The sequence below is a fragment of the Mustela nivalis genome, assembly GCF_964662115.1.
Source record: "Mustela nivalis genome assembly, chromosome: 4".
Taxonomy (NCBI): domain Eukaryota; kingdom Metazoa; phylum Chordata; class Mammalia; order Carnivora; family Mustelidae; genus Mustela; species Mustela nivalis.
Window position 1 is genome coordinate 63,973,934 of NC_139023.1, and position 12,075 is coordinate 63,986,008.

Consider the following 12,075-nt stretch of genomic DNA (forward strand, 5'->3'; position numbering starts at 1 on the left):
TCCTGCACCAGGTTCCTGGTTGGGTGAGGTTCTAAATTTGCTATTATTTTGATATGAAATGGTTGGCAAACTTAAGTGGGAGAAGCAAAAGGCTATGTCCAGCATGTGGCCCACGCCAGCCGGGCTGTTCAGTGGGCAATTCTGTGCTTAAGCAGGTTTTCAGGATGCGCATCTTTCTCGGTGGTACGAAGAACTTGCTTTAGGCTTGGCTGTTTTAAAACTGTAAATGCGTGACTGACTTTATAGCATCAGACTGTCCCAAGAAGACGGCCTGTCCTCACTGGCTGCCTCTGAGCCCATCCCCGTGGGCCGTGCAGCCCATCAGTCCTCACTGTGACTGCCAGCACAGGGCCCTTGAACTTCAACATGTCAAATTCATCCCCGCATCCCATGAAATGGGATTTTTGAGGGTTTTTCCAAATTGAAACTTACTTGAGTCCAAAAAGGTAATTCGGCCATTTAAAATAATGCCCTTTGGATGGCCCATATCCCAAGGATGTGTAAAAAACAGGAACTCTACAATTTTTAGCACTTTTTACACATTCAACAAGTGGTGAACAAAGTGGTGTCGCGGCTGCCCCTCGTGCTGGGGATGGCATTCTCAGGACGTGTCTGAGCTCAGCACTCCGGCGTCAGACCGGTTTTCCCTCCCAGGTAGGAGTTAAACTGGCTACTAAACAGAAGCCCTTCATGCCTGCTCCCCCCTGGCTGCCAGCAGCCAATCCCCAGGGACTGTGCGCGTGTCTCAGGCAGACCCCGGCCACAAAGGCCCCTCAGGAGCAAATGGCGCCACCCGGTTGGTGGTGTCTGGCCCGCAGTCATGCACCCCTGGGCCCTGGGTGGGATGCGTCAGCAAATCTCACCTCCAGTGTAGAGAGGCGCTTCCCTTTTAGGGGCGATGCAGGGTGATGGGAACCCACAGCGGAGCCACAGCCCATCCCCACAGTCTCCTGGGGTGCAGCCCCCACAGTGGTCATGCCCCAGCTGACAAGGAAGGGGCTACACACGTGTAGAAATTCGTTTGAAAATTCCTCATGTGGCTTTCAGTTTATAGAAGTTCCAGGAAGGTGATGCAAGACCCTTGCAGAGCTCTGGTCCTGGTGGGTTTTTCCAGTGCACTACGCTGCCTGCGGTTCTGGGGCAAGTTTGTGACCAACAGACTTATTAAGACTGCTTTACAGAAAAGAGGAAAATACTTTGAAATAGTATAAATTAAATTTTTAATTATGGGAATACTACCTACATCTTTCAAAATTACAAGCAAAGTCAACCGCCCCACCTTTCTTACGTAGTAAATGAATTAATAGTGTTGGCCTTCGGTCCCAGACATACCTCTCTATAGCACAGATAGCAGGAGGCTGGATTTTGTCTGGTCTGTAACCGCTCACTCTCACCCCGTTGTGAATGAGCAACAGAGGGGGCTATAGAGTGGTGCAGACCCGTCCCCAGTCCCCTCCCCAGGGCCGTGGATGGCAACATCTGTCCCCAGCCAAGCCCCCCCCCCCCGCCGTTTTCCTCCTGTTCTCCCTTCCCACGGGGAAGCTACCACGTGTGGCATGTCTGAGTGTAAAGCACAAGGCTTTGGGATTTGAGCCGAGAGCAGGAAAGCGGAATCCTGCTCAGTGTAGGTGGGTCTCCTCTACCAAAGTACACAAAACAGTTTCCAGAAAATAGGAAAATAAACACATTAGGGCTTTAATCCTCTTAAATAAAATTTGAAAATTAAACATTGACATTTAAAATGTATGAAGCATGCAATCCTTGGATTTTGAGCAAGTCCGTCTTTCTACGGTAAAGACCTTCCGGTCATCAGTAAGTGGCTACTAGAGAGCTGAACATTTCTGCAAATAGATGAACAAAAGGTCAAGAGTGACTGATTTTGTTAAATTCAGTAACGGGCAAAATAAGCTGGTGAGGCCTGTTCAGGCACATGTGCTCACTTCCCATCTCCAGAAGGAAGCCGGAAGTCGGGTATTTTCGTTGCTAGACCCTAACGAATTACAAATGAACTTGTATGTTCTTCAGTGAGGGCATGGCGAAACTTTTCTAAGCAGGAAGAACATGCTCAAGCTCTCACCTTCCCTTCTGCACAGGAAGGTTTGGGCTGAGTGCCCAGGACCCGGGTGAGCCACAGCGTGCAGCCCAAGTGGGGTTCCCGAAGGCATTGACTCATTTATGGTACCTGGACGTCGCTAGGCTTTAACCAGCTAGAGCATGATTCATGACCCTCTGGGTCCAGTCGTGTCCCGCCGGCCTGTTCTCTAAGCATGTAGAGCGATTAAAGGTGTATTAAAAATCAACGAACAGATTCCCAAATTTAAGTTCATTCACGCATCTGTGCAACCGGCTTCATTTTCTGTTTAGCCACTGGTTACTAAAGCTTTCCAACAAGGACAGGGAAAGGGTCAAAGGTATTCACAAAGATGAACCTTTCAAGAGCTACAGCAGGGGATCGCAAAGAACCCACGGGAGCCCCATGAGGCCACTAAGCTGCCTTCACCACCCCCACCAGTGCGGGTCTCAGGGTGCGCCCGTGCAGCTTGTACCCCACTTTGCTGACCAGTGCCACCGTGCCGGGCTCCTTGCCCTCCACTGGTGTGTGGAACAGGGCCTCGTGCTCATAGGGGTCGAACCTGGCACCCACGGGGTTCAGCCGCAGCAAGCCGTGTTTGGTGAACACCTTCTGGATCTGGACCTCCGTCATCAGGAGCCCCTCATAGAGGTTCTTGAGGTGAGGATTGTCGTCTCTGACCTCCTCCTTCGGGACACTCTGCGTCGCCTTCTCCAAGATATCTGCGACCTCCAGCAAGTCCTTACAGAAGCCCTGGATGCCTAAACGAAGGGAAGGACATGGTCACTTGCACCCCCATTGCCATGGGGCACCCCAAGGGCCGGAAGACCGCCGGCTGCACGCACAGCCTCCCGAACGTTAACCTTTCAAACCATTCACTTGCCCTTGGATTCCAATGGCGTATTAAAAAACAAAACCCCCACAAGCCCCCCCACAACTTCTGGGTTTAGACGAGAGCTCATTAGGCACGAAGATAAACAGCTCTTGAGGTGCAGAATCATCTCCCCATCAGCCCTCCCCTGGGCTAAGGAACTGCGCTTGCCACCAAACAGAACACCGCATCCTGTGGACATGAGGCCGGGGAGGGGCTGCCTTGCTGAGTTCCCAGGATACACCTGAGCTTTAACCTTAATCTAACAAAAGAAATGACGGTAGGAGAAAAGTCCCTCAAAATTCAAGGCAGCATATTACATCGAACTGTTTGTGGTTTGAAGAGTGCTTCAGATGCTGAATGGAAGTCTGGGCCTGACCAGACACAAGGGTACCTTGTACCACAAGGCAGCACCTGTGGGCAACTTCTCACAACACTTTCCCCTCCTGCTGGAAAATAAAATAAAAAACTCTCTACCTATCTGCTAAAAACACAACGTCTATCATGGATTAAGCTTGTGCTGATTCTTTCAGGGCGGTCTGTCCTCAGGGAACATAGACACGGCATCCAAGAACTATGAGTGACAAAATTACAGGTCCCACCTCCAAGAGGGCACTTTCCCCAGTGCCGAGGAACGATTATACTAAGGGACTTCATCGAGACTGGAGAGTCAGAGGAGAGGTCTGTGAACCAAGGCCTCAAGAGTCATCCAAACGTTTGAGGACTGACGGGCAGCCAGAGCACAGGAAGAGGCAGGCCCAGACGAGCTGAAGGTTCCAGATGGGGCAGCCAAATGGGTGGACAGCGTGGTCACACTGTCAGGGAATCTGGCACAGGTATGGTGGTTCAAGCTGTGGACTGCCCCGAAAGGGTAAGGAGCTCAGTAAGTGGAGTCAAATGAGTTTTTGGGGTTCTCAATGCATGTAGAAATTATGTTTATGCTGAATTTATGAGGTGTGCAATAGTATTATGTGTAAAACACACATACCTTAAAAAATACATTTTGCTAAAAGATGCTAACTATCTGAGATTCCAACGAGGTGTGGTCACAGGCCACAACAAACACAGTGATAATCAAGTGTTGGAACTGCTGTGAGACTCGCTGACATGTGACAGAGACAGGAAGTTAGCAGATGCTGGTGAAAAAATGCTTGCGCGACAGAGCGTTGCCATAAACCTTCAACTGGCAAAAACCTCATCATCTGTGAAGCATGGTAAAGCGAGGAATGACTGTATCTTATCCCTTTGGTCCAGGGTGTGGTGGTGTGAGCACCAAAGCTGGCCAGGATCCATCCAGGTAAATAGACAGCTGGGAGGCCAGCCACTCAGTGCCCTTGGGACAGGAGAAGAGAACTTGATTCCTGCCCTTAATAAAAACCAGGCAAGATCACAGGATCATTTAGCAGAATGAGGAAGGACAGCACAGATAAAGGGAAAATGGAGTTTAAAGCACCCATGAGACACCCAGATGAAGATGCGGGGTAAACGAGAGGACAGACAGGACCAGAGCTCCGAACAAACGTCTGAGCCACAAAGAACCTGTGCGTGGGCCCGTGGGAGGGTGAGTCTCATGGGAAGGATGTCAAGAGGAGGGGAGGCCTGACTCTAATCCCTGAAAGACCCAGACTTCTAGAGGCCAGGCAAATGAGAAGCCAACGAAGGGCGTTACCAGAAAGAGGAATAAGCAGAATTTCAAGAAGAGACTGTTGGCTGCTGCCTGTGGATGTGACTGGATCCTGGCTTCCACCAGGCCGTGCACCTGCCTTCTGTCCTTGGGCAAAGCAGCTCACGTCTATGAGCCCAAGGTGGCTCTTCCAGAATTGGGGAGAATGGTGCCTGCCGGTCTGTACACAAGGTCCTGTGAATGCTCAAACCGTACCAACATTTAGTGGACACCAGTCGGGGGCACCGGCCTCAGCACACCACTGTGACTTCCCAGCCTCGTGAAGCCTCAATGATCTCACATGTAAAATGCAAAGGACAGTGACAAAAACATCCCAATGCTGACAGTGCAGACAGCATCTTCCATCTCTGGCCTATGCGACTGCTGAGTGAGCCACGGAAATGCCCCATCTGGAGGCTGGCCTGCGGGTACCATCTGCAGGCTCAGACGGCCTCAGGTTAATAGAAATCCACGTGGGGATAGCAATGCACACACACTCCTCACCAAAGGAGTGACACCTGCCATCCTAAGTGCGGGTCACCTTCGGCTCCTTGGGGACCCCTCCCTGCTGGAGGGAACGCGCCCCGCACCCCCCTACCCTGGCCTCCTCATCCTGGCCCCCCGCCCACCTGCCCCGAACTTTTCTAGGATCAGTGCAAGCAGTGTTCAAAGTTACCATATAATTTTGCCTCCTCCACTAATTTCTGGCTCCTCTGCCTCAAGTTCTCAGTGTCTGCCAAAGCTCGCTTATATTTTTCCTAAAAGAAAAAAAAAGAGCAAATAGGAAATGCGCATAAATAAAAAAGGGAACGGATTCGTAAGAAAACAAATGCAATACTAACAAATCCCAAGTCAAAGTACAAGTAACACGTGTCATTATGTCTGGTGTTTTAGACAGCAGGCAGCGCCGCTTCCTGAGCAGAAAGAAGGTCCACTCATGTCACCATTTCCAAGGAATGACGTCAAGGGGTCACGAATCTGTACAGCCCCCAGAGAGCAGCTGGATAAGGATGAGGAAAAGTCTCATGGTTTTACGGTCTGTCTCATCGCCCCTCTAGGACGGCCTGGTCACTCGGCGTAGAATTTCCAACTTCAGGGAATCCCAGAACGCTGGTTGGGGTGGACGCACCCAGAGCCCACAGCTCCGGGAGGGATTTAGAACCACCAGCCCACTGAGTGGAGAAAATCCCATCCGTGAATCTCGTCTTTCAACTTCTGCCCAATGGCCCCATCCCAACACTCACTGGGTACCAATCAGCAAATGCTACGCCCTCTGTTTCTCACCAACTGTCCTGCCAGACTGCGCATCTGCGCACTTCAGCTCCAGGGCCTCTGTCCTTCACCTGTCCTCCAGTTACAGGTGATTCTAGAACAAGGCTCCCAAGGCTCAAACCTGGGTTCTGCCGATCAGTAGCTAAGCAACCTGGGGAAAGTTACCCAACCTTCCCGTGCCTCAGTCCTCATCTGTAACCGGGGCTCTAACAGGTGACCCACAGGTGTTGTGAAGATTAAATAAGGTGGTTGAAACAGAGCCAGTACAGAGTGTCTGATAGGAGGGTGTTTTCAATTCTTAAAGAACCTGATTTGTGCCACCTACGCCTTTTCACGTGGAGTAATGATCTGTCCTTCCAACTAGTTCACCGAACTCCTCCCTCCCTGGGAGTGCACCACAGAACCCGCCTCGGGCCCTAGCCCTTGCCTTCCTGTCAGACCTTGCGTAAGTGCCAGGTGCGTGTTCCTCACTTGTAAAGACCGCCTCACATCTTAACTTGGTGTATCATCTATGCAGCATGTAAAGAGGATTCTCATGACGGAACCAGAGCCACAGAGGATTTGAATTCTAGTCCCTTCTTCAGTGGGAACTTGCTACAGGAGCCGACCATAGTTTTTGGAAAATGACCCACCTCCTCCAGCCAGACGTCCTCTGGAGAACCCCACCTGAGCTCAACAGATCACACTTCCCACAAGAGTCCACATGACCTTACCACAGTCTCCTTCAGCTGCTCTTCTAGCTTGACCTTCTCGTCCAGGAGTATCTTCTCTGGGGAAGGAGTATCTGTCTTCTGTTCATTCTGACTCACGTCCTCTTCCAGGTTCTGGCCACTGTTCTTCTGTTTCGTAGCTGTGCACAGCAGCCGAGGAGATGGTCTAAGGCAAATGCATAGCACTGGGAATTAAGACTGGACTTTTGGCTTAAAAGTCTGATGTATCAGTTTAGAAACTTGAGATAATTTAAAACTATTTGCTACTGACGTGTGAGGTGGAATGAATTTATCTTAGATCTAATAAAGCCAGACAGCATATTATGTATAGAAGGTACTAACTTATATACAACCTTCTGTGTGTAAACTAGTTTGTCAATGTACCAAGGCTATGGAACTAACCTCTTCCCCTTCCAAACACCTCCTTCTGTGGATGTATGGTCATCCACACCCATCACATATTGAGTGAGTAGCTACTAGGAGAAGTGAGGTCTTCTGCTGATGTAGAGGACAAGGGCAGACTGGGCAAAAGGCATCTACAGACAAAGTATAATTTTGGGTTTAAAAGTGATAAAGAAGGAATCATGCTTTAGGAGGCTCAGGCTAGAATGTTTATAACTTTGGGGAAATGGAAGACCATGAAAGGCTTTGTACAGAGGGGCTCTGAAGGATAGGTAAGAGTTACACATAAGGAGTCCACACTGGAGATAGGAAAGCAGCGGGATATATGGAAGGAAACAAGTAGCTCTAAACCCAGTACTGGAAGTACTCAAAACCTTATCCAATCTGATCCTCACATGAAAAAGGTTAAGTGATAAGCCCAAGGTCAGAAAGTTATTGATGAATGGCAGAATGGTCTTAAACTCAGACTTCTTCACCAGGACCAGATTTCTCCTCTAAGCTTAAAACTCAGATTTCTTCTAAGAGTTCTTCTTTGTCTTCTTTTTTTTTTCTTTAGGATTTTATTTATTTGACAGAGAAAGAGTGACAGTGAGAGAAGGAACACAGGCAGGGGGGTGGTAGAGGGAGAAGGAGTCACCCCGAAGAGCAGGGAGCCTGATGTGGGACTTGATCCCAGGACTCTGGGATCATGACCTGAGCTGCAGGCAGACGCTTAAGGACTGAGCCACCCAGGCACCCTGCTAAGAGTTCTTCTTAATGGCACCACATTTCAATCTGAAAATAAGTACAATCTTCTTCCTAGAATAAAGGGAACTGCCTCAAAGAACAGGAGCTATCAGTACACAGATTATGTGTACAAGAATGTTTACGGCAACACAATACAGCAACAAGCTGGGGACACTGCTGAACACACTGTCACTTCCACAACCTGGAATATTCTGTGGCTGTGAAAAAGAATGTCAAACTCTCACCTCTGGGATACACTACAGATGTACTGGAAGGTACAAAATGCAATTTAGAGAAATAGACAAAACATGAAGCCTCTCTGTCAGGACAAACCCCAGAAATCCTGTATATGTATACCTGTGTCTTAGGCCTGGAGGAGAATGGAAGGACCCATTAGTCTGCGGAGTGGAGTGCATTAAGCCTTTTATTGTATTTTATTTCTGTGATTTAAAGAAGCTGGTAATTTAACAACTGCATATGCTGTTGTGAGGCCGGCTGTCTTTCTTAGCAGTGCTGATTCCTGGATATGACAGTCACAGCCTCTGTACCTATTCTGCTGCTCAGCCACGGAGGGGATGCAGCCAGGCAGTCAGAGCTTAGCCCCCTCTCAGAGTTAGGACTAGGACTCCACCTGACTCCCCGTTTGAGCCTCTTTCCACAGTCAGCTAGTCCTCAAGAACAGAAAGTTATTGCTACCTTTGTGACTGCTTTCTAACTAATTCAGATACAAAACCACAGACTACCTGAGCAACCCCGGGAATCCGGGTGCTCAAGGCTCTGTCCGCATGTGTCGCTTTCTGTAATTTCCGAGGCTGGCAATCACAGCGTGACCCCCAACCACCGGAGGTCATCCTCGCCCCACCCGCCGGGTCTCCAGGTCCACGCGAGCAAGCGCGTCCGAAGAGAAGTCCAGCTTCGGCTCCGCCCGGCTGCTACCCAACGTTTGGCCCGAGCAGCTCCTCCGTGAAGTACACGGTTCGGAGCCGTTCCTCCGGCAAAGGCGACGCTAAGACTTGCCAAATTACGTTTCGATCTAGGACTTCGAATGGCAGAGGCCGCCGGCTAAAAGAACAGGGGGACGGCCCTGGACGGTTCACCTAAACTGCTCCTTCCATGGCGGGGCGGCCCTCGCAGCGCTTCTGGCCTGCACTCCGAAAGGAACCGGGCCGAGGTTCGGGACGAGCCCGAACGCCTGGCGGACCAAGCCTGGCGCTGCCCGAGCACGCGCGCGCGCGCGCGACCTGGCCTTGGGCGGCCCGCCAGATCCCGGGCGCGAGCGCGCGTGGGCCGGTACGCGGGGCCGCTCAGCCCCAGCAGCAGGCCAGGCCCCGGGCGGGGGGTCCGCGTGCCGCGTTGGCGAACCGCGGGGCCCACGACACCCCTCTCCGGGCCAGACCCCCGGCGCAGCCTCGTTCTGAGTGGAAGCCGCACTGAGGACAACGTCCTTCTTCCGCCACGGGCAGCCGAGCGCGCCTTACCTGAGAGACAGGTAAGCTGGGAGACTTTGCCGCGCCAGCCTCACACACCGAGCCGCCATGACTGCCGCCGCCGCCACCACTGCGCACGCACTGGGCATGCGCTTAGCTCGCTGGCCCGCCCCCTAGGGGGCGTAGCCACTCGCGCTGACTCTCTGCCTTCGTCCCCGCCCAACCACTTCCCTTCAGCCAGTCCGTAACTGCTTCTCCTCTGATGGACAGTCAATAGTAACCAATATTGTGGGCCGCTTCAGATCACGCCCCGCCAACCCCCCCCCCCCGCTGCGGCTCTCAGCTCGTTCCCTCCTGGTGGGCGGGGTCGGAGGCTTCCGGGGCTCGGAAGGTGAGGAGGTAAAAGGTGAAGGGAATCGTGGGAGGAGAAGCTCGCGGGCGGGGCACGGTCCAGGAAGAACCAATGGGGACGAAGCGTGGGGGGGCGGGGCGCCGGAAGTGCGGCTCTCGGCCCGGGAGACTCGCGTCCGGCAGACCCTTCGGCGCTTGCGCCGCATTTCGCTGTGGGAGCGCGTTGTGCAAGCTGCGTGTGCGCGCTCGGGCTGTGCGGGCTTTCGGGACGCCCGGCGCGGTGAGAGGCCGGGTGCCGGGTCGGGTCCGCGGTGGGGACCGAGGGGGGCTCCTGTCAGAGCCGGGGCGGGAACCCAGGGGCGGATGGGCCCGCGTGGACGCTGGAGGGTGGATGGAGACGTGGGCCGACACTGGTTCTCTGCGCTGTGCCCTCGCTTCTCCGAGTAAAACACACATTGTGGCGAGGACCTCGGCGCCTAGGGGGCTCTGGGACACAGCTGAAGGTCATGAACCCAAGTGGCAACGGCCACTGCAGCTCGATCACAGGCCCCGAGGCCGAGGTACTAGCCCTCGGCTGCCGTCCGTCTGGCGAGGGCCCCGGAACTCTGACCCGGCTCTTGCTCCAGCGCGCCTGGCCGCAACCCCGTGGGCCCCTTGCCGCCCGGGCTGCCGGGGCTGGAGCTGTGGCTTCCGCGAGGGGCAGGGCTGCCCGCACGTCACGTCGGGGAGGACCAACTCTTCTCCGCGCGCAGAAGTAGTGACGGTGTTGAACGGTAGTCTGCGACACCTGCAGGGGGAGGCCAGCCGCCAGATCTGGGAGGGGGGCTGTTCTGGGGGAGAATGACCCAGTTTATTAATTAAGGGGCTGGAGGAAAAGAAAAAAAGGAGGACTGTCTGACAATTAAAGCTTAAAAGACACAATTAAATGGATGTGAGGACCTTATGTGGATCATGATGGAAAAAAACAGCTGCACAAAAGACATTTGTGACACGGTGAGGGGAAATTTGGATACAAACAGAATGGTAAAGGAGGTCGTGACACTTGTTACAGAGAGAGAACGGCGTATCGGTTAGGTCAAAATGCCCCATTTGTTGAGGAATGCAAACGGAGTATTTACACTATATTGCCATACTGTTTGGAATTTGCCTTATAAATACTCTTGTAAAAAAAATATATAGAAAATGGCAAAATGTTGAAAATGGTTGAGGCTGAATGGTGAATACCGTCCAAATTGTAACTCTTCTTTGGTATATTTGAAATTTACTATAATAAAATATAGCATGATAATGCCCTTGTTTCTCACTGGCTTTGGGCAAGCCACAATCCTTGATCTGCTCATATGTAAAACTGAGATCATTTCTTTAAAAAGATTTTTTAATTTTTTGTTTGAAAGAGAAGCAGCACACAAGCAGGGGAAGAGGCAGAAGGAGATGGAGAAACAGGCTCCCTGCGGAGCAGGGAACCCGATGCAGGGCTCAATCCCAGGACCCTGGACCATGACCTGAGCCAAAGGGACACGCTTAACCGACTGAGCCACCCAAGCGCCCCAAAACTTGGATTATATTTATTGTGAAGTTTAAAGAACAAATACTCATTTTCTAACGTATTTGGGTTCAGAGGGAGTCTGGGCACCCCAAATAGCTTACAGTGCAGCATGAGGACAGTCAGGAGAGAGTTATAGCCACCAGGTCCCATGTCGCGATGCGAGGCCACGCTGGGGACAGTGAACCACCAGTTGGTCCAGGCTTGCCAAGAAGCCATAATCCTGACCAGTGTCTCACCTCTTGCAATCTCCCTGAACAGGGATCTACCTGTGTTGCCACCTCGTGGCCACACTGGAAACTTCCAAAAGGGAGCTGGGGTGTCCCATACGAAAGAGTCATTTTGCCTTCTCTTGGACACGTGCTCAGGTAGTTAGTTCCTTGAGGTCTTCATGAACTTGGTGCAAGTCCTCTCCACATGGAAAGGAAGCTGCTTGTATGGGAAGACTCCTGGATCAGCCCACTGATCATACTTCACAAAGGGTGTGGGTGGCCCTTGGTGGGGATGCAGGAAAAGCAAGCTCAGCAGTGCATGGTGCCCCTGACAAGGAGGGGGTGATGTTTAAGAAGGTGTCCCTGGATGAAGGTTCTGCAGATGGCTCAAAGGCAAGTTGACCATGGGTGTGACCCTCCTAACAGCAGAGTGCTGGTGGCTGCTAGGCTCTGGGTGGATGTCCTTTTGGGTCAGCACACAATAAGGTGATGAAGGGCCAGAGCCCGCCAGGTTGGGTCACTTGTTCAAGGTCTCGAAGGCAGAAAAAGGCAGAACTTTCCCTTGTTTTCCTCAACTAATCTCAGCTTCCACCTGACGGTCAGAGGGGAAGCCAGCAGCATGTGTCCGTCTCCACAGAGTGTTGGCTGCCACCACAAACTGCATTATTACTGTCCCTCAGCGCAGATGTGGGTTTTCCTCCTTTAATTCAACTCTGAAATAAGCCAATTTAAAAAATGGGAGGGGCATCTGGATGGCTCAGTTGGTTAAACGTCCGACTCTTGATTTCAGCTCCGGTCATGATCTCAAAATTGTGGGATCGAGTCCT

The 12,075-nt window shown here is 52.0% G+C and overlaps 1 protein-coding gene and 1 long non-coding RNA gene across 6 annotated transcripts in view; one reads left to right on the forward strand and one right to left on the reverse strand.

The window, feature by feature from the left end:
* Nucleotides 1-1,671: 1,671 nt before the first annotated feature.
* GRPEL1 (GrpE like 1, mitochondrial) lies at nt 1,672-9,323 on the reverse strand. Its single transcript, XM_082727531.1, has 4 exons — nt 9,194-9,323; nt 6,591-6,753; nt 5,282-5,363; nt 1,672-2,832 (listed from the first exon to the last, which is right to left on the reverse strand). Exons 1-4 carry the CDS (start codon nt 9,289-9,291, stop codon nt 2,486-2,488), a joined length of 690 nt encoding a protein of 229 aa, XP_082583657.1. The 5' UTR covers nt 9,292-9,323; the 3' UTR covers nt 1,672-2,485.
* A 298-nt stretch (nt 9,324-9,621) lies between these two features.
* The window catches only part of LOC309863063, a 71,162-nt gene continuing 68,708 nt past the window's right edge, over nt 9,622-12,075 (forward strand). For 4 of the 5 annotated variants that reach the window (XR_014310873.1, XR_014310874.1, XR_014310875.1 and 1 more), the window contains exon 1: nt 9,625-9,773. This is a non-coding gene — a long non-coding RNA (uncharacterized lncRNA). Of the gene's footprint in view, nt 9,774-12,075 lie in introns of all 5 variants that reach the window. The other variant, XR_014310872.1, reaches the window with a different exon arrangement.

Bases quoted from the DNA above. Each gene is read 5' to 3' on its own strand.
- GRPEL1 (XM_082727531.1), bottom strand. From the start codon at position 9,291: ATGCCCAGTGCGTGCGCAGTGGTGGCGGCGGCGGCAGTCATGGCGGCT. The intron at 6,754-9,193 runs GTAAGGCGCGCT...CATTTGCCTTAG, and splicing joins CCAGCTTACCTGTCTCTCAG to ACCATCTCCTCGGCTGCTGT. The intron at 2,833-5,281 runs GTAACTTTGAAC...CCCTTCGTTTAG, and splicing joins GGAGGAGGCAAAATTATATG to GCATCCAGGGCTTCTGTAAG.